Source organism: Lineus longissimus, chromosome 8 (genome assembly GCF_910592395.1).
Source record: "Lineus longissimus chromosome 8, tnLinLong1.2, whole genome shotgun sequence".
Classification (NCBI taxonomy): Eukaryota; Metazoa; Nemertea; class Pilidiophora; order Heteronemertea; family Lineidae; genus Lineus; species Lineus longissimus.
The window spans coordinates 14,787,449-14,813,724 of NC_088315.1; the positions used below are offsets into that span (position 1 = coordinate 14,787,449).

The following is a 26,276-nucleotide window of genomic DNA, read 5'->3' on the forward strand; positions in this document are numbered from 1 at the left end:
TGTTGTACAAGCAGCTCTTGCTCCAGAATACAATATAAAATAATAGTTGAGCAGTTAAAAATCATGACTAGAACTGACCCAGTGTCTTTACTAAAAATGAAATCAGAAGGAAGTGTTTTTTTTTAATAACTGATTGCGTTTATTAATCTACAAATCCTCGTTACATTTATTAACAAATGATTTCCCATGCATTATGATATACCCTGCCTAACATATAAATTTCTACAATGAACCCTGTGTTACCTCCATGTCTAGTGGCCCTATTCAGACTGTTACATGTTACTCTTTTCAATATGAACCGAAAAGCTTCTCATGGTCTTGTGCCTCAATGTGACCATTATTTGACATCTAAAATGCATTATATCTATTATTTTACATCTAAAATGCAACATACATACAATACACTAAATAGTGAAAAAAGCCGGAATAATAAAGCCTCCACAAGACCTTTTCTTTGAAAGGCTTCTAAATGATTTCGGTAGAATTAATCCCCCTGGTTAATGCAAAAGTGCGATCGGAAGATGATTCCCCAGCCACGCACAAAACGATCATATATACACTTGACAGGATTTCATGAAGTGAAAACCCCAACGGAAATGATCACTAATCCAATAACAGCAATAAAAAGACATCATATTTGACACTCGCCCCCATGAACAAACATTTGTTCCAGTGAGCACATTATGCTCCTTCATTTCACCGACTGGGATATCTGGTAACAATTGATGTACACTCATGGTCAAATGTTTATGGACACCAGTTATTGAACACTTTCTCAAAACGGCTGATCATCTTGAACCCAAATTTTCACCACTTGTGGAGAAACTTCTTGGCTATCGAATGATATCACACAAGTAGTTGATATCATGACCAATTGCATAACAAAGTTATTACATAATTTTGAGAGGCATCTTTTTTCACTTTTTTGTTGATGAATTTTTCGAAGCACTCTGGCATCATACGGATAACAATGATTAGACTTGCTGTGAAGAATTGTTTGGAAAACATGTTGATAGATCATGAAAAGTAATCAAAATTTGAGATGAGATTTTTTTCTGATTTTTCGATATATTCTGGTAGTACACATCCCTGAATGATTGGTGATTTTTTTCAACTAAGGGAACGTCTCAAAATTATGATTCGAAAACTTTGATACTTCCAAGTACCGGACTTTTCTCAGCAATATGATTTGATAGCTGGGCTAAATTGGTGCCAATCCGTATTTGGGTATGACCTCTCAATGATACGGTTGCAAAAAAAAACGAAAATATTAAAATACCGAAAATGTATCTCAAAGCCGAAATGAGATTTTCCAAAAGTTTTTCACAGAAAGTTTTAGCAATGTGTAAGGTATTATGTAGGCTAAATTTGGTTTTGAAAAATTTATTACCAAAGAAGTAAAAAAGATGCCTCTCAAAATTATGTAATAACTTTGTTATGCTATTGGTCTTAATATCAACTGTGATATCAGTCGATAGCCAAGAAGTTGTTCCACAAGTGGTGAAAACTTGGGTTCAAGAGATTAGCCGTTTTTGAGAAAAGGTGCAATAATGGTGTCCATAAACTTTTGACCATGAGTGAACATCATCAAATAACACACACTAGCAATAATAGGTAAGAGTTAGCAATGACCCTTCTTACTTCAAAACAACGACCTCCAGATTACGAGCCCAGAATGCTGTTTCTTCTTTATGTCCTTGGGCAAGACACTTAGACGGACCTTGGTGACTCAAAACCACAAGTTGGGCGGATTACACCCAGATACAATATTTGGCATAATTGAAAGTATATACCCCTCACAATTTTTGTTTGGCCTTTTCCATAATGGTGCTACAACCTTCACCTTATCTTTAATCAGATGTTGTACCTTACGTTTGATTTGCATTCGTGATCGTTGATTTAAGGTATGGTAGTTTTCAACAACTTTCTCAATATCAGCCTTTTGTGGCACCCTTTCATTTAGAATGCAAAGCTAAAAGCATTCTTTATTATGCCTATGTCAGCATTCGACCATTTGACCCAGACCTTTTTACTCAGCATCTTTTTCATAGCCTGTGGCTTTGGGAGGGTCGTTTTAGGCAGTTTTGGCACTACTAATTAAGCTATCATTTTCAGAGTCAGTGCTTGTCTCAGAAGAATCTTCTTTATAATCCTCATCAACCACCGAGTCTTTACGCGTATCATCGCTTAGACTGTAGGTTGGTGTCTTTATACTCTTACCTTTTGGGTTTTGGCTGATGCCACTCATAGCCACACTTTGCTGACAGGATTTTGTGTCTAGAAAACCCCATTAAAAATTCTAATTAATCCATCTAATTAATCCATTGAATGACAGGATTTTGTGGGAGGTAAAAACCCGCTTTATAAAAAAAGTGTTTTAGAATAAATGTCGTTCAAAGAATAACCGTGTCTAATGATACACCAAACTTCAGAATGTAATATAACGCATGCATATGTAGCGCTGAGTATTACTCAGCTAAAACAAAGGATACATTTTCTGGTCAATGGTCCAGAAGAACCATGATGCTTCTCGATGATGATGATTATAATTAGCCTGGCACCCTATTTCAAAATGTAGATACTAATTTCATCTAGCTTTAAAAAAGTATTAAATCAATTCAAAAAATAATAGTCATCTCCTAATCAAAAAGGCAATTTCATGTAAAATGCAAACAGTGAGAGAGCAGTTGATTTCTTTCCTGGAGCCCATTATAATACATTGTTTTGGAAATGTCCGCTAACATTGAATACACTGTTATATGATATATATTGCCAAAATATCTTACACTCTGACACAAACATATTTAGAATTAAAGATTTTGCAATGGTGATCTTTCAAAACCACCATAATACGGGTTAGAATAACCGCTCTCGTCACTGTAAAACATCTGACGCATTCTTTCAGACTGGTACTTTGAACATGTTTTGCATTTGCAGTGGGGTTGACATTTTGTTACAAACCATTCATTGTGTCGTTTTGCATTTCGGTACTTTTGCTTAAAGTTGCGGTAACTGGGGCTAACACTTTTACATAAAGATGTCGGCAACTTGCACTTTCTGAAAAGATTTTCTACGGTGTCACAATAGTTGCTGCACAGAAGAGTATGCATCACTTTAAGATATGGCGCCATTTGTCCATTTTGAATTATAGGCATTAAATCACTAACTATTGACTCTTCTAACTGAAGATAACATATGATCTCTACAGTGAGATATAGCAAATTGTCATGAATCGGAATGGTAGTACCTTTATTCAGGCATGATATAAGACACTGAAATGCCTTCATATCAAATCGTTCGAAATTAAAATGAGAACATTTCCTTTTCAATAACATTCGAACTGCATTATCAGATGTGACTAAAACATTGTGAGCTATGGTGGGGGGCTCAATGGTAATAGCACCATTGTCACCAAAGCTGAACACAAGCATATTTTCCATGTCTGGAACCTGTTTGATTTCTCTAAATTTCTCAATTATCCCGCATTCCCGCCCCCAGAGCCAGGAAAATATGCTTGTGCTGACAATAACCAATGCAGTTCACTGTGCATACAGAAATAATGAAAATAACTACAGAAAAGACATACACGTCAGAGATGTCCACCTAGCTCATGAGTCGAATTCGATCACGGTTTCATGAGCAAGGTGTCGACAATATACTCGAGAGAACTCGAATTCTATCACGGTTTCATGCCTTTAAAGAAACTATGTTTGGACGGATTTCCGTCACGAACAATACAACTTTCTTTGGCATGACTAAACGATTAAACCCCAGTGAAAATGTTCATACTCTAGACTATCTCAGGGATGTCCACCTAGCTCGTGAGCAAGGTGTCGACAATATACTCGAGAGAACTCGAATTCTATCACGGTTTCATGCCTTTAAAGAAACTATGTTTGGACGGATTGCCGTCACGAACAATGCAACTTTTATTGGCATGACTAAACGATTAAACCCCAGTGAAAATGTTCATACTCTAGACTATCTCAGGGATGTCCACCAAGCTCGTGAGCAAGGTGTCGACAATACACTCGAGAGAACTCGAATTCTATCACGGTTTCATGCCTTTAAAGAAACTATGTTTGGGCGGATTGCCGTCACGAACAATGCAACTTTCTTTGGCATGACTGAAAGATGGCAAAATACCAACAGTAGTCGGATTCATAAGTAAATGTCACTGCCCTTTCGGGTCACTGTGCAAAACCTACTGGGCCGATTTCTTCAAAGTTTGTTTTTTCTTGAATATAATTTCGGGACCCAACACAATTTTCAGGTTAGAGATTTGCAAATCACGAAGAAAAAAATTGTCAACTTTGGAGCCCTTGGCCATTTTGGGGTAGGCCTGGACGGGCCCGATTTTTTTTTTAATGGATAGTTCCAAATGAAACTTGGCACCTTTGAAGATACACACGAAAAAAAAATTAACCTGAATGTGTCTGCAAAATGCATCCAGAAACAAGCAGTACAGAGGCGAAAATGTAAAAATCAATGCACTACGTCAATGTACACCAATACATACAAAAGAATTATTTCGTAACCATGGTTACTGAAATATGAAAATCCTCTTGGGTCTCGAAATTAGATTCAAAACCAAACTTTGAAGAAATCGGCCCAGTAGTTTTGCACAGTGACCCAAAATGGCAGTGACATTTACTTATGCATCCGACTATAGACCAACTGGGAATCGATCTAGTTTTATGCATTCAAAGTAGCAAACATTTGGAAGGGGATTGAACTTAAGTGAAAATCATGATACAGCACATGTTAGGCGGATTACCACCACAGACAATATTTTGGCATAATTGAAAGTATATCCCTCACAATCTTTGCTTGGCCTTTTCCATAATGGTGCTAGTAACCTTCATCTTATTTTTAATCAGGTGTTGTACCTTACTTTTGATTTGCATCCACGATCGTTGCTTTAAGGTAGGGTAGTTTTCAACAACTTTCTCAATATCAGCCTTTCGTGGCACCCTTTCATTTAGAATGCAGCGCTTAAAAGCATTTTGTATTATGCCTATGTCAGTATTCGACCATTTTACCCAGACCTTTTTACTGGGAATCTTTTTCTGAGCCTGTGGCTTTGGGAGGACCTTTTTAGGCAGTTTTGGCACTACTAAGCTGTCATTCCCAGAGTCAGTGCTTGTTTCAGACGATTCTTCTTTATAATCTTCATCAATCGTCGAGTCATCACGCGTATCATCATCGCTTAGATTATAAGTTGGTGTCTTTATACTCTTACGTTTTGGGTGACGCCACTCTTTGCCACCCTCAGCCTTCGAGTCGCTGCTGTTAATCGAAGTATCTGGTGATTCATGAGTTTCTGCACCTCTCTTTACAACTTTCTTATTTGGCTTTAATGGTTTTTGCTTTCGTGTCTTTTTCCCCTCTCCGTCACCTTTGGGTCCAGCTTGGTCGTCGTCACTCTCATGCTGAGCTGGCATATTAATATCTGAAATGTAACAAATATTATTTTGTAGAGATGGCTAGATCAGAATTATCGACATTTGAGTGGATGTGGTAGCATCATCGACATTTGCGTTGTTGCAGCTGTAGAATTTATAAAACGTTTTACATATTTACATGTTGAACGATACATTGGTGTGTTCAAAGTTGTGTTGTTGTTGCTGTTGTTGTAAGGGGAAAATAACTTGATCATTACATCAGTCATTAAGTAACTGAAGAAAAATCCGGTCTGAACTCACCATCAATGTGAATATCATTTAGGGACTTCCCCTGGAAATTTCCCGCTGTCCCGTTTTCAATTGCTAACAGCACCTTCGACACCTTTGCCATCTCAATCGTTGATTCATGTAGCCTATACGAATCCTTGTGCACCTCTACAGTGTGGCCCAGGTGATTCCCCAACCACTCAAGTTCACCAGGCTTCAAACCAAGTATCTGAAAAAACAGATGGGATAATCATTTGCATTAGCATGCTAAGATGGTTAAGAAATGGGAAAGTGTTCGTAGTATGCTATATTTTGGGAGAGTTGACTAACGAAACAGCAATATGCGTGGTCCGCAAATGAACCATAATACAAAAGCAGTGTGATGTGCATGGGGGGGGGGGGCAATACGATTTTAACGGTAGGCATTATATCGTTAAACACTGATAAAATAAACCCCAGTATTTTGATGCTGCAAGCATTTAAATCCCCAGTATTTTGATGCAACCACTTAAATCTCAATGTCAGAGGTTCAAATCCCCTTCAACTCAATTGCAGATAATCACATGCTAACCAAGAACTCCACCAAAATGTTCGTCCATTCTAACTTTTCTCTTCTGTTATTGGAATGTCTGTTCAAGTGAAATCCATGATTTATGATTATTTACGATTTATGACAAGTATTTTCTCAATTGTCCATTACACACGTTATTCCAGTGACCTCCTATTTTAAATCTTCCTTACCTGGGTTACTGTCGCGGTGTATTTTCTTAGTCGAGTTGTCGAAATGAGATCCGGTCTTGTACACTCTGCGTCCTTGGCAAATCGATTGAGAACCTGTAAATAGGTAGGAGGGTTTTATATCCCGACCTCAACCGTGAAGAAGTTACCTCTTGACTAAGCAGGCAAAGAGAAGGGGGTCCCACGTCTAGTTTCAGGGGTCAAAACGGAGCCCGTAGAACGTGACGTACGGTTCATGAGAGTAGTGGAGGCACGAAAAAAAGGTTCTCCCTGCAAAAGGGCTAATGTGAAGAGACTTGGAAGAAGAAAAAATCTGCAAGTCTTTTTTCAGGGCCTTGGTGGTGCTCATTCATGGGTGTTACAATGATGGCATCAACGGAATGCGCATATAGCTTCCACTTCCAGTTTTACCTCACTTGTCTCATAAGTTTTTGTCAGGATTTTTAATTGATCAGGGAACGTTAAAATGGAACAATGTCTTCGATCAGAATACTGTTCCCCTTTAACATCTTCTCGAACTGATGCAACCTACCTTCCAGGGGGATAGATATGAATTAGACCCAGGCACGGCAAAGAAATATTGGCCTGCCACGTTGCATTGAGATCGTTTCTCCACCAACAATTCCATCGGTCTAACCCATTCTGGTTTGAGAAGCAAAGGGACCTTTCTGTTTCTCTTGCCTGGTAACTGCACCATGTCCAGGCTGAAATATGAATAAGTACCGATATTTCAACCACCTTAAATGGGACGAAGATGACATACCACACCCTTGTGCAATGGGATTTTCAGACTTAGCTTTCAATCACTCGTTTAAAGTCCACAAAACGTTTCCTCAATAGCCGTCTAATTGTTATTGTGTATAAAATAAATTAAGACCCACTTACCTTTCCAAGAGTCTTTGCTCCAACTGGGAGAGGGAGAGAAGTATATCTTCATTTCTATTTTCCTTCCAGTTTGGTCTGTTCGTGAAACAACCAACGACCATTTTTGCCACTTCCCCTCCTCGCCTTTTGTTGAACAAGGTAACGATGGAGAAGATACCTTCCGACAGTCTTCTCCACGAATTCTCAGAAGGGGATTTCCTCAGCTCATCTTCCAAAACAACAATACTTCTGTCAAGAAATGTTCGAAGCTTAAGCAAGTCCGCTGTCACTGGAATTAACTCTACTTTATTGTATTTCTTTTCTTTGAGGCTTTGGAGCGCGTGTGACGAAACCAGTTCTGTCCATTCAGCATTGAAAAGTTGGAGAAATACGTGTGCTTCATCCGATTTGTCCTTGTCCATGGTTCTCAATCCGATGCCATGTTTGATGAGCGCACATTTTTTAAGCGAGTGGCCCAGTTGTAGTCCGATTGATGGAGTGTTCAGAAGGCTCACCCCCGCCATTGTTGTTTCTTTGCTAACACAACAAAGATTTCGGGTAGCCTTGACAGCAGAATCAAAGTGTTCTCCGCAAATTATTTCAGATAGACCGATGAATGGATTGTCCCTAAGTTGACGAAACTCCTGCAAGAATCTCCCAAGAAGGCGCAAACGTTGTGTTATGACTTTTTGTCTCTTCACACCAATTTTGTTCAACAAAATTGCCCCCAGCTTCAGTATTAATGTGTCCTTTTTTATGATCGTTTTCACCACATTACTTCTCATCGGACTGATTATAACACTGTGTAGATCGGCAAAGTCAGCCGAGTTAGGGTCTCTTCCTGTTGTTGCAGCATCAAGAAAGATACGACTTTGAATTTTAATCGAGTGTCCCTTGTATCCGTTGGCGTTTTTGTCATTGTCGTCATCCTCATCCTCGTCATCACCATCGTCACCATCGTCATCTCGACTGTCATCATCATTACCACTTGATTTGGTGTTGAATTGGCAAACCCTTGCATGTCTCCATGCTTCATCTTCGTGAAGAAATGCAAGACAATGGATGCAAGGAATATATTCATTGGCATCTCGATGCTGTATTGGACGTCTTGCTACGATGAGTTCGCCTTCACCCTTTTGTAAAATCTTTACATTATGGTTGAAGTTTCCCTTTAACCTTATACGTTCCACTTCCTTCAGTTTAGTTTGCTTGTCAGTCAAATTGAAAATTCGAGCGACCTCAACCTCATCAACATGGCATTTTTCTAAATGCCTCGGGAACTTTGCCTTCAATTCACCACAGTAGAAACACGCCTGCCGTCTGTCATAGGGCCGATTTCCACCGTCCTTTTTCTGGTATGTTGGAACAGTCACTGAAAGAAAATGGAACAATTTCAATATGGAGTACTTAGAATATTTAAGGTGGAGTCACGTGGTTCCTTAATTCGTAGTGCAGGTGATGCATCAGAATATGCATATTTTTCTAGTGATGGAAGTTAGTCAGTACTAAGATGATGTTGGAACATGAACGGTCACATCTTGTTCACTGCCTACTATGGTGCAGTTGCATTGAACGATGAACGTACCATTTAATTTCACTCGTTGACAAATTTGTGGTGGCGCTGCTGCTGCTACTATACGTGAAATATGTTGTCTGAAATATAATTTGAAATCGGTCTGTACAAATTGTGTACCAACCTGATGGAAACTTCGAAGGCAGTCGCTTTGGTGATTTGTCCATTTCGAGTTTTCCAGATGTTATGGCACCCTTCTCTTCCACAGATGAATGGCGTCTACCATTAGTATCAAAACTGCCTTCCGAACAGGCTTCCGCCCTCAAATGGTCTAAATGGCTGACATTGACAAATAGTTCCGGGGCCAGGCATGGTTGTTTGTCATCATCCTTGAAAGAAATAGGCCTACAATGCATGATTCAGTAACTACCGAAAAACAAGAAAATGTCCGCATATCACTGTGTGGACTCAATGTTTTTATTTTGAGTAGATCGAATGCCACAGTATAACATCGGTGAAGTACACCTCAATTATCAATGATAGGACCAGTCATGTAGACTCATGTGCATGTGTACTGAGGACGTTCTCTTGTGTTGGGTCTGCATAGCTAAATGAAAAGTCCAGGTCTTCACATTGTGGTAGTTTCATTTAGGTTTTCTCCCCCCCCCCCCTGCGGCCCCTCGGCCACAACTTCCTTCACGTCACTGTTGCCCATCCCACTACTGTTATCCAACTCGAACATGCAATGAAAAATGTTTGAATTTACTTTGTTTGTGCTTTTTTTCCTTTCTTCCTTGGTTGTGGTGCTAATACTAATACCATCCTCTCCCTTGGATATGGTGCTGACATCATCTTCAGACATATCATCATAGCATGGTGCCTCAGACGCATTGCATTTGTTCTGCAAAATGTCATTAAAGATGACTAGATGGATTTTCTATGTAAATATTTCATGAAAGCTCCGAGAAAAGGTAGCAAAATAATTGAATTGGTGACAAGTTTTGGAAAGACATTGGGGAGATTCACTACTACCAACCCGAAGCACTGACTGCTCATGTGGGGGGGGGGGGGTTAGTTAGCACCCCGACCCACTAAAATGCCTTTGAGAGATGAACGAATGTCCATAGTTACACGTTACACTTACAGTCAAATGGGTCAAACTCATCTGGACTCACCAAGTCGGTGTTAATGTATCCATCTTTCCTGGGTGGGTTGCTGCATTCCTCTTCAAATACATCATCACTTAACTCATCATCACTTGATTCATCTCGATCTATTTCTCCCCTGGTCGTATCATCAAAGGAATCTTGGGTGTTTTCCCCTCTGGACCCGGGCTCGCTATCGTCTTCATCTACCACTTCCATTGAGGTTGAATTACTACCATCATCAACCGAACATTCCATCATTGCATATATGCAACCTTCATTATCTGGAGATCGATGAACATAGTCCTCCGCGGCTGAACTTTCACTTATTACTTGGCTATTACAATCAAGTTGTTGTTCAATGACAGCTGGTATAGGAGTTCGCTCAGCCTGCAAAACATGAAAAATGAATATAAAAGTTGATACAGTAGGAAATAATCGCCAATCTGGTCCTACCCTTCACCCCTTCATTGAAATCCGATCACGACTTTGTCAATGAAATGCTAGCATAACAAGACCAAACCATCATGCAGACACATTGTGAGTGTGGCATTGTCACTACTTTTTAAGCGCCAGCATTATCATAATCCCCTGAGAACTCTTGATTGATCAACAACGAGGCCAGCAATTAAGTATTAGGTTGGTTAACCAGTGAAATGTTCACTCCAAAAACGACATGGGAAGAGGAGGGGCTAACCTGCATAGTTTTATCCTTTTCCTCTGCCATGAATGAGTTGACGATATCTTCTAACAACCCTTGACTTGATTTCACATCTCTGCTCATTTCGTCATCGGCACAGCCATATCCCTCTGTAAACGAGGATGATGTATCCGCATCATTTTCCATGATGATTGAACTGGTACCATTTCCTATCAACTCTGTGATATGGCCACCTTCATTTTGTGGTTGGTGCGCCTCCTCTGAAAAGTTAAGACTGCTTGGTTCCATGTGATTGCCTGGATGAGTTGACGGGGTAGATGTGACAACTGGCATGACTTGATGATCATCCTGTTAAAGTGAAGATGGAAAAGCATGATTTGATGCTAATCCTGGTCAAAATGACAAGAGTTATGGTAATGGAACTTGGGTCACTTGCCTCCTTTTGTAACACCTTGCTTTCTTTTCCGAAGCTAGTGTTGACAGAAGTTGGGGACAGTGATCTGAACGTACTGAGGGAGTTGTTGGACCCAAGGGCCATTGTTTGTGGTTTGCTTTATCGTACACTGATAGAAAGGTTCCTATTTTGGATACTCACCTCAAAATCAAATAGGCTATCTGGGCTAAGAGGAAGAACCAGACTCTCAGGGGTGAGGGGAAGCAGCATGGAATGCAGGAGGGCGTTATCTGGAAGAAATATTTGCAAAATCATATTTAGTTTGTTCGCAAAAGCATAGTGGTGTTCTAAATCGTTTTTACCCCCGCCCATGACATTCACTATGAATTCCTTATGTAGATCTGTGATTACTTTGCAGCAGTTCAGCAAAATTTCCCAAGAATACCTGTCGAAGGGCTACTGACTATTCATGCAACCTATGAAAGTCATCAGTACCTAGCAATAAAGTCACCATAACGACTCTGGTTGGAAATGCATTAGATAAGAAGTGTTAGGCAAGACAATAACTGTACCTTTGGTATCTTCGCCTTCGGTTTCCTTGTCTCCTCTGCACATTCCATTTTGGCCAACCCCAGGTTTCGTGTTTCCAGGTATTCCTGATCGTTCATCTCCTGCTATTGTTGTTCCTTGGTCTACTTCTTCATTATGATCTACGTCCAGGTTTTGACCTCTTCCAAAACTTTCGTTTCCTGTTGCACTCATCCCATCAGCCAGCAAGGAATCATCACTGATTATAACCACATCTTTCTCATCAAGAGATGTTTCACTGAATAAAAAAACACCTTCCTCATCAAGAGATGTTTCAATGTCATCATCTTTGATAATCATCGTGTCCGAGGCTTCGTCTTCCCCAATACCATACTCTCCAGTCTCCTCGCTTTCTCCCGCAGGGCAGACATTGCTTTGTTCCTCAACCACTTCCCCTGTCCGATGTAGCTCATCCTTCTCATCATCAGACGTGGCATATTCGATATATTTTTCCATGTCAGCATCACTTTCACAACTGTAGTGATATTCCATGACCTCATTTGCATGAATTACATTACCACTGACTTCGTCGTTTACATCTCCATAATAATGAGTTACCTCCTTGGCATCTGCATCGCTGTCTTCAACCAACTCCTCAACCGGCTGTAACTCATCACTGCAAATTATTCCGTCCGACTTTTTGCCTTCTTTAGCTTCAGGCCTTTTTTCATCTCTGTACTTATCAGCCTCATGTAGCCCATCTCCTTGGTTTTTGTGAACAAACGGGGATACTTGGCTCTGTACCGTGGGAGGCATACTTTGGGTTTCTCCCAATGGAACCGTGCCTTGTGCTGAGCTGGCTCCAATATAGGTATTTTTCCTTTCGATAGCATTACTGGTCTGTTTGGGTGGTGGTCTGACCTTTTTACCTGTAATGAATTTTCATGTGTTTATGAATACCAGGGAACGACCGATACTGCATGTAATCGCAACGATGCTGCTGAGAGATGATATTGATGAGGTGAGGTGAGAGTGATATTTCAATTCGATGGTCTATCGTGTATATGCTTTAACGCGCATGAAGACTGATATGAGAATAGTCGAAAATGTAATTGGGGTTAAATTCATTCCCTCGAATTTCAAAGCTAATATCATCAACTACATAGGTGTTCATTATTTCTCCGTTTAGAAAAGAAGAGGTTGTTTATCTTTCGGTATCACTTGTTTATGCCGAATTATGATCGAAGAATTCATTTGACTAAAACAGTGGTTTCCATATTCACGGCAAAGTGATTAGAATAAACAAAGAGTGAACCGCAATGTATATTTCTTAGGTTGCGCAACTTCTGTACACCCTGATGCCAGAGAATGCTGAGGAGTGTGGATCCGAGCAATCGGGACCTCATTCTATGATGATATACTTTCTCTTTTCTTAAAACTTTTGGAAATGTGTAGGAAGCAGTCCACTGTTTTGCATAGGCTGGGTTGCAGTTCTTCCGTCAATTGAATGTGAGTGTGTGATTGATTGAAAGGGCTGATTATATCATTAAGTAAGATGATTTATCAAACAAGTCAATGACATTTAGCAAAATATTGCTCTACTCACGTTTCCTAGCTTGCACAACAGCTGGTGTGCGAAACGCCACGGGGACCTGAGTAGTTTCACTGTGACCTGTAGGCATTGTAACAAACGGGGTTACTTGGCTCTGTGCCGTGGGAGGCATACTTTGGGATTCTTGCAATTGAGCCATGCCTTGTGCTGAGCTGGCTCCGATATGGGTCTTTTGCCTTTCGATAGCCATACTGGTCTGGTTGGGTGGTGGTCTGACCTTTTTACCTGTAATGAATTTGCATGTTTTTATGAATACAATGAAACGACTGCAACTGCATGCTATCACAACGATGTTGCTGATCGAGGTGATAATGACAGGACGAGGTGAGAATGATATGATTATTTGTTATTAATTACTTATACATGAAAGCTTACATGAAAATAGTCATCAATAAAATCGGGATATAATTCATGCTTTCGAACTACAAAGTAAATTCAACACTCTGACGCCAGGGAATGCTGAGTAGTAAGGACTCGAACCATGGGATGCTGAGTAGTGTGGACTCGAACCATAGGATGCTAAGTAGTGTTGGAGCCGAACCATAGGATACTGAGTAAAGTTGACCCCAGGGAATGCTGAGTAGTGTAGACTCGAACCATGGGATGCTAAGTAGTGTGGACCCGAACCATAGGATACTGAGTAAAGTGGACCCCAGGGAATGCTGAGTAGTGTAGACTCGAACCATGGGATGCTAAGTAGTGTTTGACCCGAACCGTAGGATGCTTAGTAGAGTGGACCCGAGCAAAGGGATGCTGAGCAGTGCAGACCCGAGCAATGAAGACCTCATTCTCTAGGTACCTCTTTTGTTTTACTTAAAGCTTTAAAGAATGTGACTCTGTGTTTGTTCTGCTTTGAGCTGATCTGGATCTATAAATGTTTCCTTTACGTTTTATACTTAGACCGCAAGCCGGAAGGACCGACAGCATGAGACTGCCATTAATCGCAAGCCGGAAGGACCGACAACATGAGACTGCCATTAATCAACTCATCACTGAGATCACTCAAATGCGACGTGGCGACACAAAAAATCAAGACCACTGCTACTTACATTTTTTGGGCTGTATGGCTGTTGAACTCTCCATAGCCATGGTGACCTTTGAATTGCGAACCTGATCATTTGTCGTTTCAGATGGATCCTTCTTTTTCTTGCAGACTGGGGTAACGTGTCGCTGCGACTGAGCAGGGCCACTGGGGGTTTCTGGCAATGGAGCCCTGCCATGGCCTGAGCTTGATCTTCTCTGCCTCTTCGAAGCCCTATAGTCATGCGTTGGTGGTGGCTTCACTTCACTACCTAAAATAAAATGCACATAAACATTAAGCATTAAGCATTTCTTTTCATTCTCTGACCGCTGCACTTCAGTGCTGTTCCCTGAACAAGAAATATATGTTAATATGCAGTTTTGTGCATGCAGTAGGAAGCCTTTGTTACCATTTAAGGAGACCAGGTCTGAGTTGCCCATTGGTCAGAGTTGTTTTCTCATAGATGTCCTCCACTGATAGAGGGGCACTCACAGTGGTCTTACGCAGCACACCAGGGGCAAGGAGTGGCCTTCAGTAGCACACCAGCAGATCTAAATTTGCAACATTTTTTTGTCTGGAAAGAGAGCTTACTTTTCTTAAGCTGCACCTCTACTGTACTTTTCGGCACCGTGGGACCAGGGTATTTTGAGCAACATAGTCCTGCATCGTCGTAGTCTTCGGTACACGCTCCTTTTTCCTTATGACTTGGCAATGTCCATGTGCTAGAGCAGAAGAACGTGGACTCTCTAGTACTTTAATGCGATGTTGTTTCTCCAACTTGGAGGCTATTTGGTCGCTTGTTGACCTCATCAGGGCTGGCTTGTAGCCAATTGCGGTCATCATTTGATTTTTGGACGCTGTTTTGTCCTGGGTTGTTGTTTCTTCTATTTTTCTTCCTAAAAATAAATTAGATGCATCAACATGATGATAAGCAATAAGCATTATGTTTCATACTAACAAACCATTTATTTGGGTCAAAAAGGTGATAATCGGTGACAAGCGGGAGTGAACACATGGCCATGAGAAAGATCTTTCAAATTGAATATGTCAGACAACTATGCTGATTACGCTTGAGTCAGTTTATTTAACATATACACCAATGCTACCAGAGTGTGCATTTTCAGAGTTTTTTGGAACACGAATGACTTATGCACTAACTTTAACCCTTCCCCAGTTGATGATTCTGGTTATTCATGTGCATCATCATTCATAATGCTCGCAAATGTAGTCTAGGGAGTCCTAGCCATAGCGCGCACTGATACTTCATCATCGAATGATGGGATGTTTTCTCTGCGAGGTCTATCTAACATTGATATTTGCCATTAGATCGATCACATTTATAGGACCGAAAGAAAGAAATGATCAGGGATTTTAGTTGCTCAACTACAATCTATCATTTGCTTATATCTATCCTTTGCCTACCTTTAACAGACACTCGGCGGTGAAAGTCCTCCAAAACAATATCTGCAAGAACAGTGAACACATGGCCACTGTCATTAATGTTTTGAAGATCGTTCCTAACCCGCAGAAGAAGTTGCAATGTGAAGTAATCAACATCATATAGATCTGCATATTTAATTTGGTTCTTTGTTTTCTGCTGCATTTCATCATCCTCATACAGCAAACGTTGATGTCCAGCTTTTGAAGACTGCTTGGCATCCCTAGTAAAGCTACACAATCGTCCATTTGTTTCTATTTCATCCAGGTAGAAATTTATCAAACCGTGCAGTCGGTCTGAAAATCGAAAAAAATATCATTTGAATTTCCTTCATGTCTATTTCCATCATTAATCAACAATGAAGTCATCATCCATATTGGAGTCTGCAAATGTGAGATAGTGTCAATTACATTTTGTGCGCTTTGAGGGTTGTTTTTGTTGAAATGAGTGTTACGGTCGATTGCAAGTCAACCTATAAAATTTGCATCCATGCAGCCTGTGGAAAGACGGTTCAGAAACTGATGACCAATAGCAAAACAGAACTGTTACTTACATTTCTTCGGCTGCAGAACTGCCAATCCCTCCGACGGCATGCCAACCTTAGCCTCTGCCCATTTCGACATAGCTTCCTTTTTTGGGGGAACTGGAGGAACGTATATCTGTGCCTGCTCATACGAACTGGGCGATTCGGGCAATTGAGCCATGCCTTGGGCTGAACTGGATCTAACATTGATCGGTTGTTCTTTTAAAGTTGCATTATTCTGGGATGGTGGTACTTTGACATTCGTTCCTAAAATGAAGTTGTAATAGAAATGTAAGCCGACGATTGTAACAAAAGTAGGTGACTAGATCTAGGAGGAATGCATTGGGCACATATACAATTTAATACACTGATCTAAGTCGACCCTTCAGAGGTGACCTCCAATATCCAATAACAAACTGGGAGCCAAGTTGAGTGCCTTTACGATATTTAGCACACAATGTTTTCAATTATCAGTAAAAGGGCATATAGATGTTGAATTGCTGTGCTTTAAAGGCGGTACGCTCACCAGCCCCAAGTAAGGGTCAGGGTTTGGTCGTGTGTGTTCTTGGGTTCCCTGACTTCAAATCCAAAAGTGGTGTGCCAGGCAAAAAAGGCCTCTCGGAAATAATTGATTGCTTCTCTGATTTGAATATGGGCTGGGTGACATCTGTCCATTGGATGTGATTGTGCTATTGATTGAAAGGACTGATGATATCAGTTAGACAAGTAAGATGACTTATAAAAACAAGTCAATGAAGATTAGCAAATGATTGCTCTACTCACGTTTCTTAGCTTGCAGAACAGCTGGTGTGTAAGACGCCACAGATACCTGAGTAGTTTCACTGTGACTCGTGTGCATTGTAACAGAATGGGTAACTTGGCTCTCTGCCATGGGTGGCATACTCTGGGATTCTTGCAATGGAACCGTGCCTTGTGATGAGCTGGCTCCGATATAGGTCTTTTGCCTTTCGATAGCCATACTGGTCTGGTTGGGTCTGACCTTTTTCCCTGTAATGAATTAACACGTGCCTATGAATACCAGGAAACGACCGATACTGCATGTAATCAGAAAGATGTGGCTGTTAGAGGTGATGTGCTATTGACAAGGTGAGGTGAGAGTAATATTTCTGTGATTGTCTATGCCTTTAGGAACTTGAAAACTTACATGAAAACAGTCATAAATGTAATTGGGATCAAATCACTTTCTTTGATTTTTGACCAACTAGGTGCTCATTATTTCTCCGTTCAGACAACAACAGGTTGTTGATCGACGACTTCATTCGTCTAAAATAGCGATTTCTATATTTGCTGCAAAGTGATAAGGATAAACATGGTCGAACCACTATTTGAATTTCTTAGGTTGTGCAAGATCTATACACTCTGATGCCAGGGGATGCTGAGTTGAGTGGACCCGAGCATTCTGGTGACCCACTTTCTCTTTTCTTCAAACTTTTGGAAATGTGCGGGAAGCAGTTAAACAAGTCAATGACGATTAGCAAAGGATTGCTTTACTCACGTTTCTTAGCTTGCACAACAGCTGGTGTGTGAGACGCCACGGGGACCTGAGTAGTTTCACTGTGACCCGTGTGCATTGTAACAAATGGGGTAACTTGGCTCTGTGCCAGGGAACGCATGCTTTGGGGTTCTTGCAATGGAACCGTGCCTTGTGCTGAGCTGGCTTCGATATTGGTCTTTTGCCTTTCGATAGCCATACAGTGCTGGCTGAGCGGTTGTCTGACTTTTTTACCTGTAATAAATATACATCTACTTATGACAACCAGGAAACGACCGATACTGTATGTTATCACAACGAAGTGGTTGATAGAGGTGATGTTCTATTGACAAGGTAAGGTGAGAGTAATATTGTCTTTGCATCATCGTTCATGAGGACTGACAAGAAAAAGGTCATGACCGTAATCGGGGTTGAATTCATTCCCTCGCATTTTGCAGCAAATTATACCAAACAAGTAGCTCATTATTTCTCCATTTAGACAACAAGAGGTTGTTGATCAACGACTTGTCTTGTATTTGTCTAAAACATCTATACGCTCGATGATGTAATTTTACAGCCAGGGGATGCTGAGTAGAGTGGACCCGAGCAATTAAAACATCATTCACTGGTGACCCACTTTCTCTTTTTTCTTCAAACTTTTGGAAATGTGTAGGAAGCAGTCCACTGTTTTGCATAGGCTGGGTGGCAGTTCTTCCGTCAATTGGATGTGATTGTGTAATTGATTGAAAGTGCTGATTATATCATTAAGTAAGATGATTTATCAAACAAGTCAATGACATTTAGCAAAATATTGCTCTACTCACGTTTCCTAGCTTGCACAACAGCTGGTGTGTGAGACGCAACGGGGACCTGAGTAGTTTCACTGTGACCTGTAGGCATTGTAACGAACGGGGTTACTTGGCTCTGTGCCGTGGGAGGCATACTTTGGGATTCTTGAAATTGAGCCATGCCTTGTGCTGAGCTGGCTCCGATATGGGTCTTTTGCCTTTCGATAGCCATACTGGTCTGGTTGGGTGGTGGTCTGACCTTTTTACCTGTAATGAATTTGCATGTTCTTATGAATACAATGAAACGACTGCAACTGCATGTTATCACAACGATGTTGCTGATCGAGGTGATATTGACAGGGTGAGGTGAGAATGATATGATTCTTTGTTATTAATTACTTATACATGAATGCTTACATGAAAATAGTCAACAATAAAATCGGGATTAAATTCATGCTTTCGAACTACAAAGTAAATTCAACACTCTGACGCCAGGAAATGCTGAGTAGTAAGGACTCGAACCATGGGATGCTGAGTAGTGTGGACTCGAACCATAGGATGTTGAGTAGAGTGGACCCGAGCAAAGGGATGCTGAGCAGTCAGTGCGGACCCGAGCACTGAAGACCTCATTCTTTAGGTACCTCTTTTATTTTACTTAAAGCTTTAAAGAATGTGACTCTGTGTTTGTTCTGCTTTGAGCCGAACTGGATCTATAAATGTTTCCTTTACGTTTTATAGTTAGACTGCAAGCCGGAAGGACTGACAACATGAGACTGCCATTATTCGCAAGCCGGAAGGACCGACAACATGAGACTGCCATTAATCAACTCATCACTGAGATCACTCAAATGCGACGTGACGACACAAAAAAATCAAGACCACTGCTACTTACATTTTTTGGGCTGTGTGGCTGTTGAACTCTCCATAGCCATGGTGACCTTTGAATTGCGAACCTGATCATTTGTCGTTTCAGATGGATCCTTCTTTTTCTTGCAGACTGGGGTAACGTGTCGCTGCGACTGAGCAGGGCCACTGGGGGTTTCTGGCAATGGAGCCCTGCCATGGTCTGAGCTTGATCTTCTCTGCCTCTTTGAAGCCCTATAGTCATGCGTTGGTGGTGGCTTCACTTCACTACCTAAAATAAAATGCACATAAACATTAAGCATTAAGCATTACTTTTCATTCTCTGACCGCTGCACTTCAGTGCTGTTCCCTGAACAAGAAATATATGTTAATATGCAGTTTTGTGCATGCAGTAGGAAGCCTTTGTTACCATTTAAGGAGACCAGGTCTGAGTTGCCCATTGGTCAGAGTTGTTTTCTCATAGATGTCCTCCACTGATAGAGGGGCACTCACAGTGGTCTTACGCAGCACACCAGGGGCAAGGAGTGGCCTTCAGTAGCACACCAGCATATCTAAATTTGCAACATTTTTTTTTCAAGTCTGGAAAGACAGCTTACTTTTCTTTGGTTGCACCTCTACTGCACTTTTCGGCACCATGGGGACCAGGGTAGTCTGAGAATTATAGTCATGCGTCCTGGAAGTCTTCGGTACACGTTCCTTTTTCTTTAAGACTTGGCAATGTCCATGTGCGAGAGCAGATGAAAATGAACTCTCTGGTACTTTAATGAGATGTTGTTTCTCCAACTTGGAGGCTACTTGGTCGCTTGTCGACTTCATCAGGGCTGGCCTGTAGTCGATTTCGGTCATCGCTTGATTTTCGGACGCCGTTTTGTCCTGGGTTGTTGTTGCTTCTATTTTCCTACCTTAAATTTAATTAGATGCATCAAGCATAAAGCATTATGTTCTTTACTTACAAACTATTTCTCCTGGTCTAAAAAATGATAATCGGTGACAAGTGGGAATATTGACTACTGATGAATGGAACGCTAAAAAAAAGAGCATATTAAGGAAAATCTTTCAAATTGAATATGTTAGACAACAATGCTGACTATTAGCAAAATTAAACTGCTACTTACCTTTCTGAGTCTGCACAACTGCCGATCCCTCTGATGACATGGGGACCGTAGCCTCTGCGAACTTCGATATAGTTTCCCTTTTCTTGAGAATCAAAGGAACGCGTATTTGTGCCTGGTCATACAAACTGGGCGATTCAGGCAATTGAGCCACGCCTTGGGCTGAACTGGATCTAACATCGGTCTGCTGTTCTTTTAAAGTTGCATTATTCTTGGATGGTGGTACTTTGACATTCGTTCCTAAAATAAAGTTGTAGTAATATTGTTAGCCTAAGATTGTAGGTGACTAGATCTAGGAGGAATGCATTAGACACATATACAACTTGATACACTGATCGAACTCGACTCCTCAGCGGTGACCTCCAATGTCTAACAGACTGGGAGCCCAGTTTAGTTTGTTTACATTATTTACCACACAATGTTTTCATTTATCAGCAAAAAGTCCTCAGCGGTGACCTCTAATGTCTAACAGACTGGGAGCCCAGTTTAGTTCGTTTACAATATTTACCACACAATGTTTTCATTTATCAGCAAAAAGTCATTACTAATAGATTTTGCATTCCTGGGCTTCAGAGACGGTACGCTCACCAGCCCCCCAGTCAGGCTTGGGGTGTGGTCGTGTGTGTTCTTGGGTTAGTGGTGTGCCAGGCAAAAAAAGGCCAATCGGAAATAATTGATTGCTTCAATGATTTGAACATGGGCTGGGCGACAGTACATCTGTCAATTGGATGTGATTGTGTAATTCATTGAAAGGACTGATGATATCAGTCGGTGAGATGACTTACAAAAACAAGTCAATGGCGATTAGCAAATGATTGCTCTACTCACGTTTCGTAGCTTGCGCAAGAGCAGGTTTGTGTGACGCCACGGGGACCTGAGTAATTTCACTTTGATCCCTGTGCATTGTAACAAACGGGGTAACTTGGCTCTGCGCTGAAGGCATTCTTTGGTTTTCTCCCAATGGAGCCGTGCCTTGTGCTGAGCTGGCTCCGATATAGGTATTTTGCCTTTCGATAGCCATACTGGTCTGGTTGGGTGGTGGTCTGATTTTCTTACCTGTAATGAATAAACATGTGCTTACATGGCTTGTGAATACCAGGAAACGACCAATACTGCATGTAATCACAACGATGTTGCTGATTAAGGTGATATTGACAAGGTGAGGCGAGAGTGATAATTCTGTGATTGTCTATGCATTAACGTACATAAAAACTCATACGAAAACAGTCATTAACGTAATCGGGATCGAATTCATATCTTCGATTTTTAAAGTAAATTTTAACCAACTAAGTGAAGTGCTCATTATTTCTCCGTTTGGACAACAAGAGGTTGTTGATGTAGGATTTAATTTGTCTGACACAGTAATTTCCATATGTGCTGCATAGTGATAAGGAAAAACAAGTAGTGAGCCGCTATTCATATTTCTTAGGCTGGTCAATTAACTTCTATATACTCTGATGCCAGGGGATGCTGAGTAGTGTGGACCCGAGCAATTGGGACCTCATTCTCTGGTGACCCACTTTCATTTTTTTTAAAGTGTAGGAAGCAGTTAACTGTTTCGCATGGGCTGGGTGGCAGTACATCTGTCAATTTGATGTGATTGTGTTATTGATTGAAAGGGCTGGTGATATCAGTTAGTAAGATGATTTATTAAAACAAGTCAATGACATTTAGCACAATATTGCTCTACTCACGTTTCTTAATTTGCACAACAGCTGGTGTGTGAGGCGCCACGGGGACCTGAGTAGTTTCACTGTGACCTGTAGGCATTGTAACAAACGGGGTAACTTGGCTCTGTGCCGTGGGAGGCATACTTTGGGTTTCTCCCAATGGAACCGTGCCCTGTGCTGAGCTGGCTCCGATAGCTGTCCTTTGCCTTTCGATAGCCATAATGTTCCGGTTGGTTTGTGGCCTGACCTTTTTACCTGTAATGAATTTACATGTGCCTATGAATACCAGGAAACGACCGAAACTGCATGTAGATCACAATACGATGTTGCTGTTAGAGGTGACATTAACAAGGTGAGGTAAGAATGATATTTCTGTGATTGGCTATGCTTTGGCGTACACGAAAACTCACATGAAATAAGTCATTAACGAAACCAAGGTTGAATTCATTCCTTCGAATTTCAAAGCACTCTGAAGACAGGGTATGCAGAGTAGTGTGGACTCAATCAATTATAAGACTGCATTATCATCTGCTTTGAGCTGAACTGGATCTATGAACGTTTCCTTTACGTTAAACACTTAGGCTGCAAACCAAAAATATTGGATCGACACGCACAACATGATACTGCCATTAATCAATTCATACTGAGGTGAAATGTAATTTGTATATGTAAAATGATTGTTAAATGCCACTCTGCATAAAGCATCGAGATCACTCAAATGCGACGTGAAGACACAAAATACCAACTTATTATGCTCATCCCAAGAGAGTCAGATTGGTTATGAACACATTCAGTACTTACATATTTTTGGCTGCATGGCTGTTGTACTCTCTACAGCAATTGTGACCTTTGAAGTGCGGACCTGATCATTCGTTGTTTCTGATGGCTCCTTCTTGTTCTTGCAGACTGGGGTAACGTGTCTCTGCACCTGAGCAGGGCAATTGTGGGTTTCTGGCAATGAAGCCCCGTCATGGCCTGAGCTTGATCTTCTCTGCCTCTTCGAAGCCCTATATTCATGCGTTGGTCGTGGTTTCATTTTACTACCTAAAATGAAATGCACATAAACATTAAGCATTACTTTCATTCTCTGACCGTTTAAACTCAGTGCTGTACCAAGAAAAAGAAATATATTATAATTTGCAGTTTCGTGTATGTAGGAGGACGCCTTGTGCAACCAATTATTAAATGAGACCAGGGCTGAGTTGCCCATTGGTCATTTTCTCATAGATGTCCTCCACTGATCGATGTCTTCCACTGATAGCGGGACACTCACAGTGGTCTTATGTAATACACCAGGGGCAATTAGTGGCCTTCAGTAGCACATCAGCAGATCTAAAACTTCGCAACATTTTTTTTTCAAGTCAGGAAAGTCAGCTCACCTTTCCTAGGTTGCACAACAACTGCACTTTTCGGCACCATGGGGACCAGGGTAGTTTGAGCAATGCAGTCTTGCGCCGTCGTAGTCTTCGATTCACGTTCCTTTTTCTTTATGACTTGGCAATGTCCCTGTGTGAGAGCAGATGAACGTGAACTCTCTGGTACTTGAATGTGGTATTGTTTCTCCATTTTGGAGGCTACTTGGTCGCTTGTCGACTTCATCAGGGCTGGCCTGTAGCCGTTTTCGGTCGTCGCTTGATTCTTGGACGCCGTTTTGTCCTCGGTTGTTGTTGCTTCTATGTTCCTACCTGAAAATAAGTTAATTAGATGCATCAAGCAATAAGCATTATGTTTTGTATTTACAAATCATTTGTTTTGGTCTAGACAGTGATAATCTGTGACGAGTGGGATATTGACTACTGGTTGGTTGATTTATGGACCGCTCAAAATAGCACAAGAAGGACCTTTTATATTGAATATGTTAGACAACTATGCTGAATCCTCTTGTAGCCCAGATTCTGTGGTTACTTAGATGAAATATGTCTCATCTGAGTGGCTGAGTTCAGTGGCAGACCGAATTCCTTCTCAAACAACCCAATACTTCCTTGGCTGTAGAAATGGTGAGTGGATCATTTTATTTGACATCTAATATAAAGCAACCCGTGTATATTAATGGTATCACAATGTTGTTCACCACATTCAGTTTGACCTGATCACCATCAGAACACGAATGACTTTTGCACAAATTCCGACCCCTGATGATTCTGGTTATGTCATCGGTTGTCATAAGGGGGTCCTCGCCGAATAGGGCGTTATCTCTGCTAGGTCTATCTACAATTATATTGTTAAATGCCATTAGATCACATAGGACCGAAAGAAAACAATGATCAGCGATTTTAGTTGCTCATTCAACTACAATCTATCCTTTGCTTAAACAACAAACATTCTTACCCTCCGATTTATCATTCTTTTGTTTCATATGTTGGTCAGGGCAGTCAGATGGTGTTTGAATACCTGTACGAGATGTATCATTCTGAAAGATTAGCAAAAAACGAACATGTCACACATTCCAGTCATTCAGTCTCTCCCTCTGTCAGTCAATTAAAAACGCTCTCAGGAGACGTTTGATACTACATTTATTTCACTCGCATTGCATGCATAGTCACGTGCTCATGGACTTACAGCACACTGAAATCCATCATGGTGTAATATTAAATCTTTTTAATAAAAGTCCAATATTTAAGCTTTAATACAACAAAACTGCCCCCCCCCCCCTTACGTGAGACTGCAGTATCTTCACTTTTTGGCGAAATTGAGATTTTCTTTGACATATTAAAAGTAGGCCTGTTTCCCTGGTAGCTGAGGATACCTATATTCTGTTGTGCAGTCCTTCAGTAAGCCTTTTAACCCAAAGTCTGACCATTAAGCCATGCGGAAGGAGTTTTCTGCAATTATTGATTACTAGGCCTACGTAAGCTTACCTTTTGAGATCGCCAAGGTAGATCATCTACTCCATAGTCATAGCGTAGTTCTTCGCCAATGTTTATATCACGTTTGGCAAAAAGACAGAGGGCTGGACTCCCGTCTGCTGCTAAAACTTTTTTCATTAGGCAGTTGTCTGCACCATTCCACGCGTCGTTTGCCAGCCTCCCTAGTGTGCCAGTGTCTTTGGTGGCATCAACACTATAAAGAAATAAATGTGTAATAAAGTGGTAATACATAGACAGGCCACACTTAATACTGGCGACTGGGGAGGGGGGGGGTGAATTATATTGATCGGGTAAGAACATCTGTGACTGCCGAGAATGACATTTGCAAATATTCAGTATAGCCATATAGGGAGTGTAGTGAGATCAAACTTGAGATATCTTCCTAGACTACAAGTCAGTCGATCAGGTGCTGCACATGATATTTACCTTAGGGTGCTAGTGTTGTGTTTGAAATAAAACATGAAGGAGCCTTTCTTTTTCTTGTCGTAGGTTTTCTCTCGACGCCGTGCCTCATCTTCTTTGATTAAAACGCCGTGATAGACGAGCAAGAAGGAGCCTTTGAAATGCTTCCTGCAGGCGAATACGCCCCAACCTAGAAGTAGATTATTATTGAATAGAACAATAAAAATGTAAAGGCTGGCAAATGGATAACAAGCAGTTGTCACACCGGTGGCCCAGTGGTAGCGCGTCGGTTTTGTGATCGGAAGGTCGTTGGCTCGATACCCGACCGACGAGTCGTTACTATGTTTCTCCTACTGGTTAAGTTCAAGACGTACGGCCGCTGAGGGGCTCCTAGTGAAACCCCTCATTGATTTCTCTGGATTCTGAAATAATAATAATCCAAAGCGCTGGGACGAGCTGTGAAAATAGATGAAGTTATCATTATTACCGGCATTTAACATCTTGATTATATGAAATGAATTACTGAGCTGTTTCACTAAGGCTATTAACCCACTGCACTTTTGACATTTACTTGGCTAGGCGCCACCCATAAGGACGCAGGGTGATGTTGGCTATACCACTATGGATTCGCCGCAGAGCAGACCAATCTCCAATAAAGGAAGAGTTGGGGACAAGCATTAGCATTCATGAGAGTAGGGCCCAATTGTTTTTGGTAGCGTGGAAAAAAACTGATCAACGTTTCAGTCATGTACACTCATGGTCAAAAGTTTATGGACACCAGTTATTGCACATTTTCTCAGAAACGGCTGATCCTCTTCAACCCAAATTGTTACCACTGGTGAAAAAACTCCTTGGCTATCGAATGATATCATAGTTCATATCAAAGTTATTACATAATTTTGAGAGGCGTGTATTTTTTACTTTTTTGTTGAAGGATTTTTCAAAATCAAAGTAATCTGGCATCATACAGAT

At 41.1% G+C, this 26,276-nt stretch overlaps 3 protein-coding genes and 1 long non-coding RNA gene across 4 annotated transcripts; all 4 read right to left on the minus strand.

Annotated features, from left to right (window-relative positions):
• Positions 1-4,618: 4,618 nt before the first annotated feature.
• Positions 4,619-10,252, minus strand: LOC135492895 (uncharacterized). Its single transcript, XM_064779592.1, has 8 exons — positions 9,963-10,252; positions 9,554-9,688; positions 8,972-9,176; positions 7,296-8,646; positions 6,943-7,114; positions 6,414-6,506; positions 5,706-5,901; positions 4,619-5,452 (listed from the first exon to the last, which is right to left on the minus strand). The coding sequence occupies exons 1-8, from the start codon at positions 10,191-10,193 to the stop codon at positions 4,818-4,820; spliced, it is 3,018 nt and encodes a 1,005-aa protein (XP_064635662.1). The 5' UTR covers positions 10,194-10,252; the 3' UTR covers positions 4,619-4,817.
• Positions 10,253-10,976: 724 nt separating this feature from the next.
• Positions 10,977-15,169, minus strand: LOC135492954 (uncharacterized). Its single transcript, XM_064779702.1, has 7 exons — positions 15,111-15,169; positions 14,740-14,870; positions 14,177-14,419; positions 13,122-13,352; positions 11,560-12,444; positions 11,189-11,277; positions 10,977-10,982 (listed from the first exon to the last, which is right to left on the minus strand). Exons 1-7 carry the CDS (start codon positions 15,167-15,169, stop codon positions 10,977-10,979), a joined length of 1,644 nt encoding a protein of 547 aa, XP_064635772.1.
• Positions 15,170-16,993: 1,824 nt separating this feature from the next.
• On the minus strand, positions 16,994-18,650 carry LOC135491970 (uncharacterized). Its single transcript, XR_010448001.1, has 3 exons — positions 18,426-18,650; positions 17,626-17,856; positions 16,994-17,117 (listed from the first exon to the last, which is right to left on the minus strand). It is a non-coding gene; the product is annotated as an uncharacterized LOC135491970 (long non-coding RNA).
• Positions 18,651-19,273: 623 nt separating this feature from the next.
• On the minus strand, positions 19,274-25,804 carry LOC135492955 (uncharacterized). Its single transcript, XM_064779703.1, has 11 exons — positions 25,792-25,804; positions 25,329-25,494; positions 24,894-25,095; positions 24,364-24,445; positions 23,415-23,720; positions 22,837-23,079; positions 22,060-22,290; positions 21,194-21,421; positions 20,369-20,605; positions 19,850-20,155; positions 19,274-19,524 (listed from the first exon to the last, which is right to left on the minus strand). The coding sequence occupies exons 1-11, from the start codon at positions 25,802-25,804 to the stop codon at positions 19,274-19,276; spliced, it is 2,265 nt and encodes a 754-aa protein (XP_064635773.1).
• Positions 25,805-26,276: the final 472 nt, after the last annotated feature.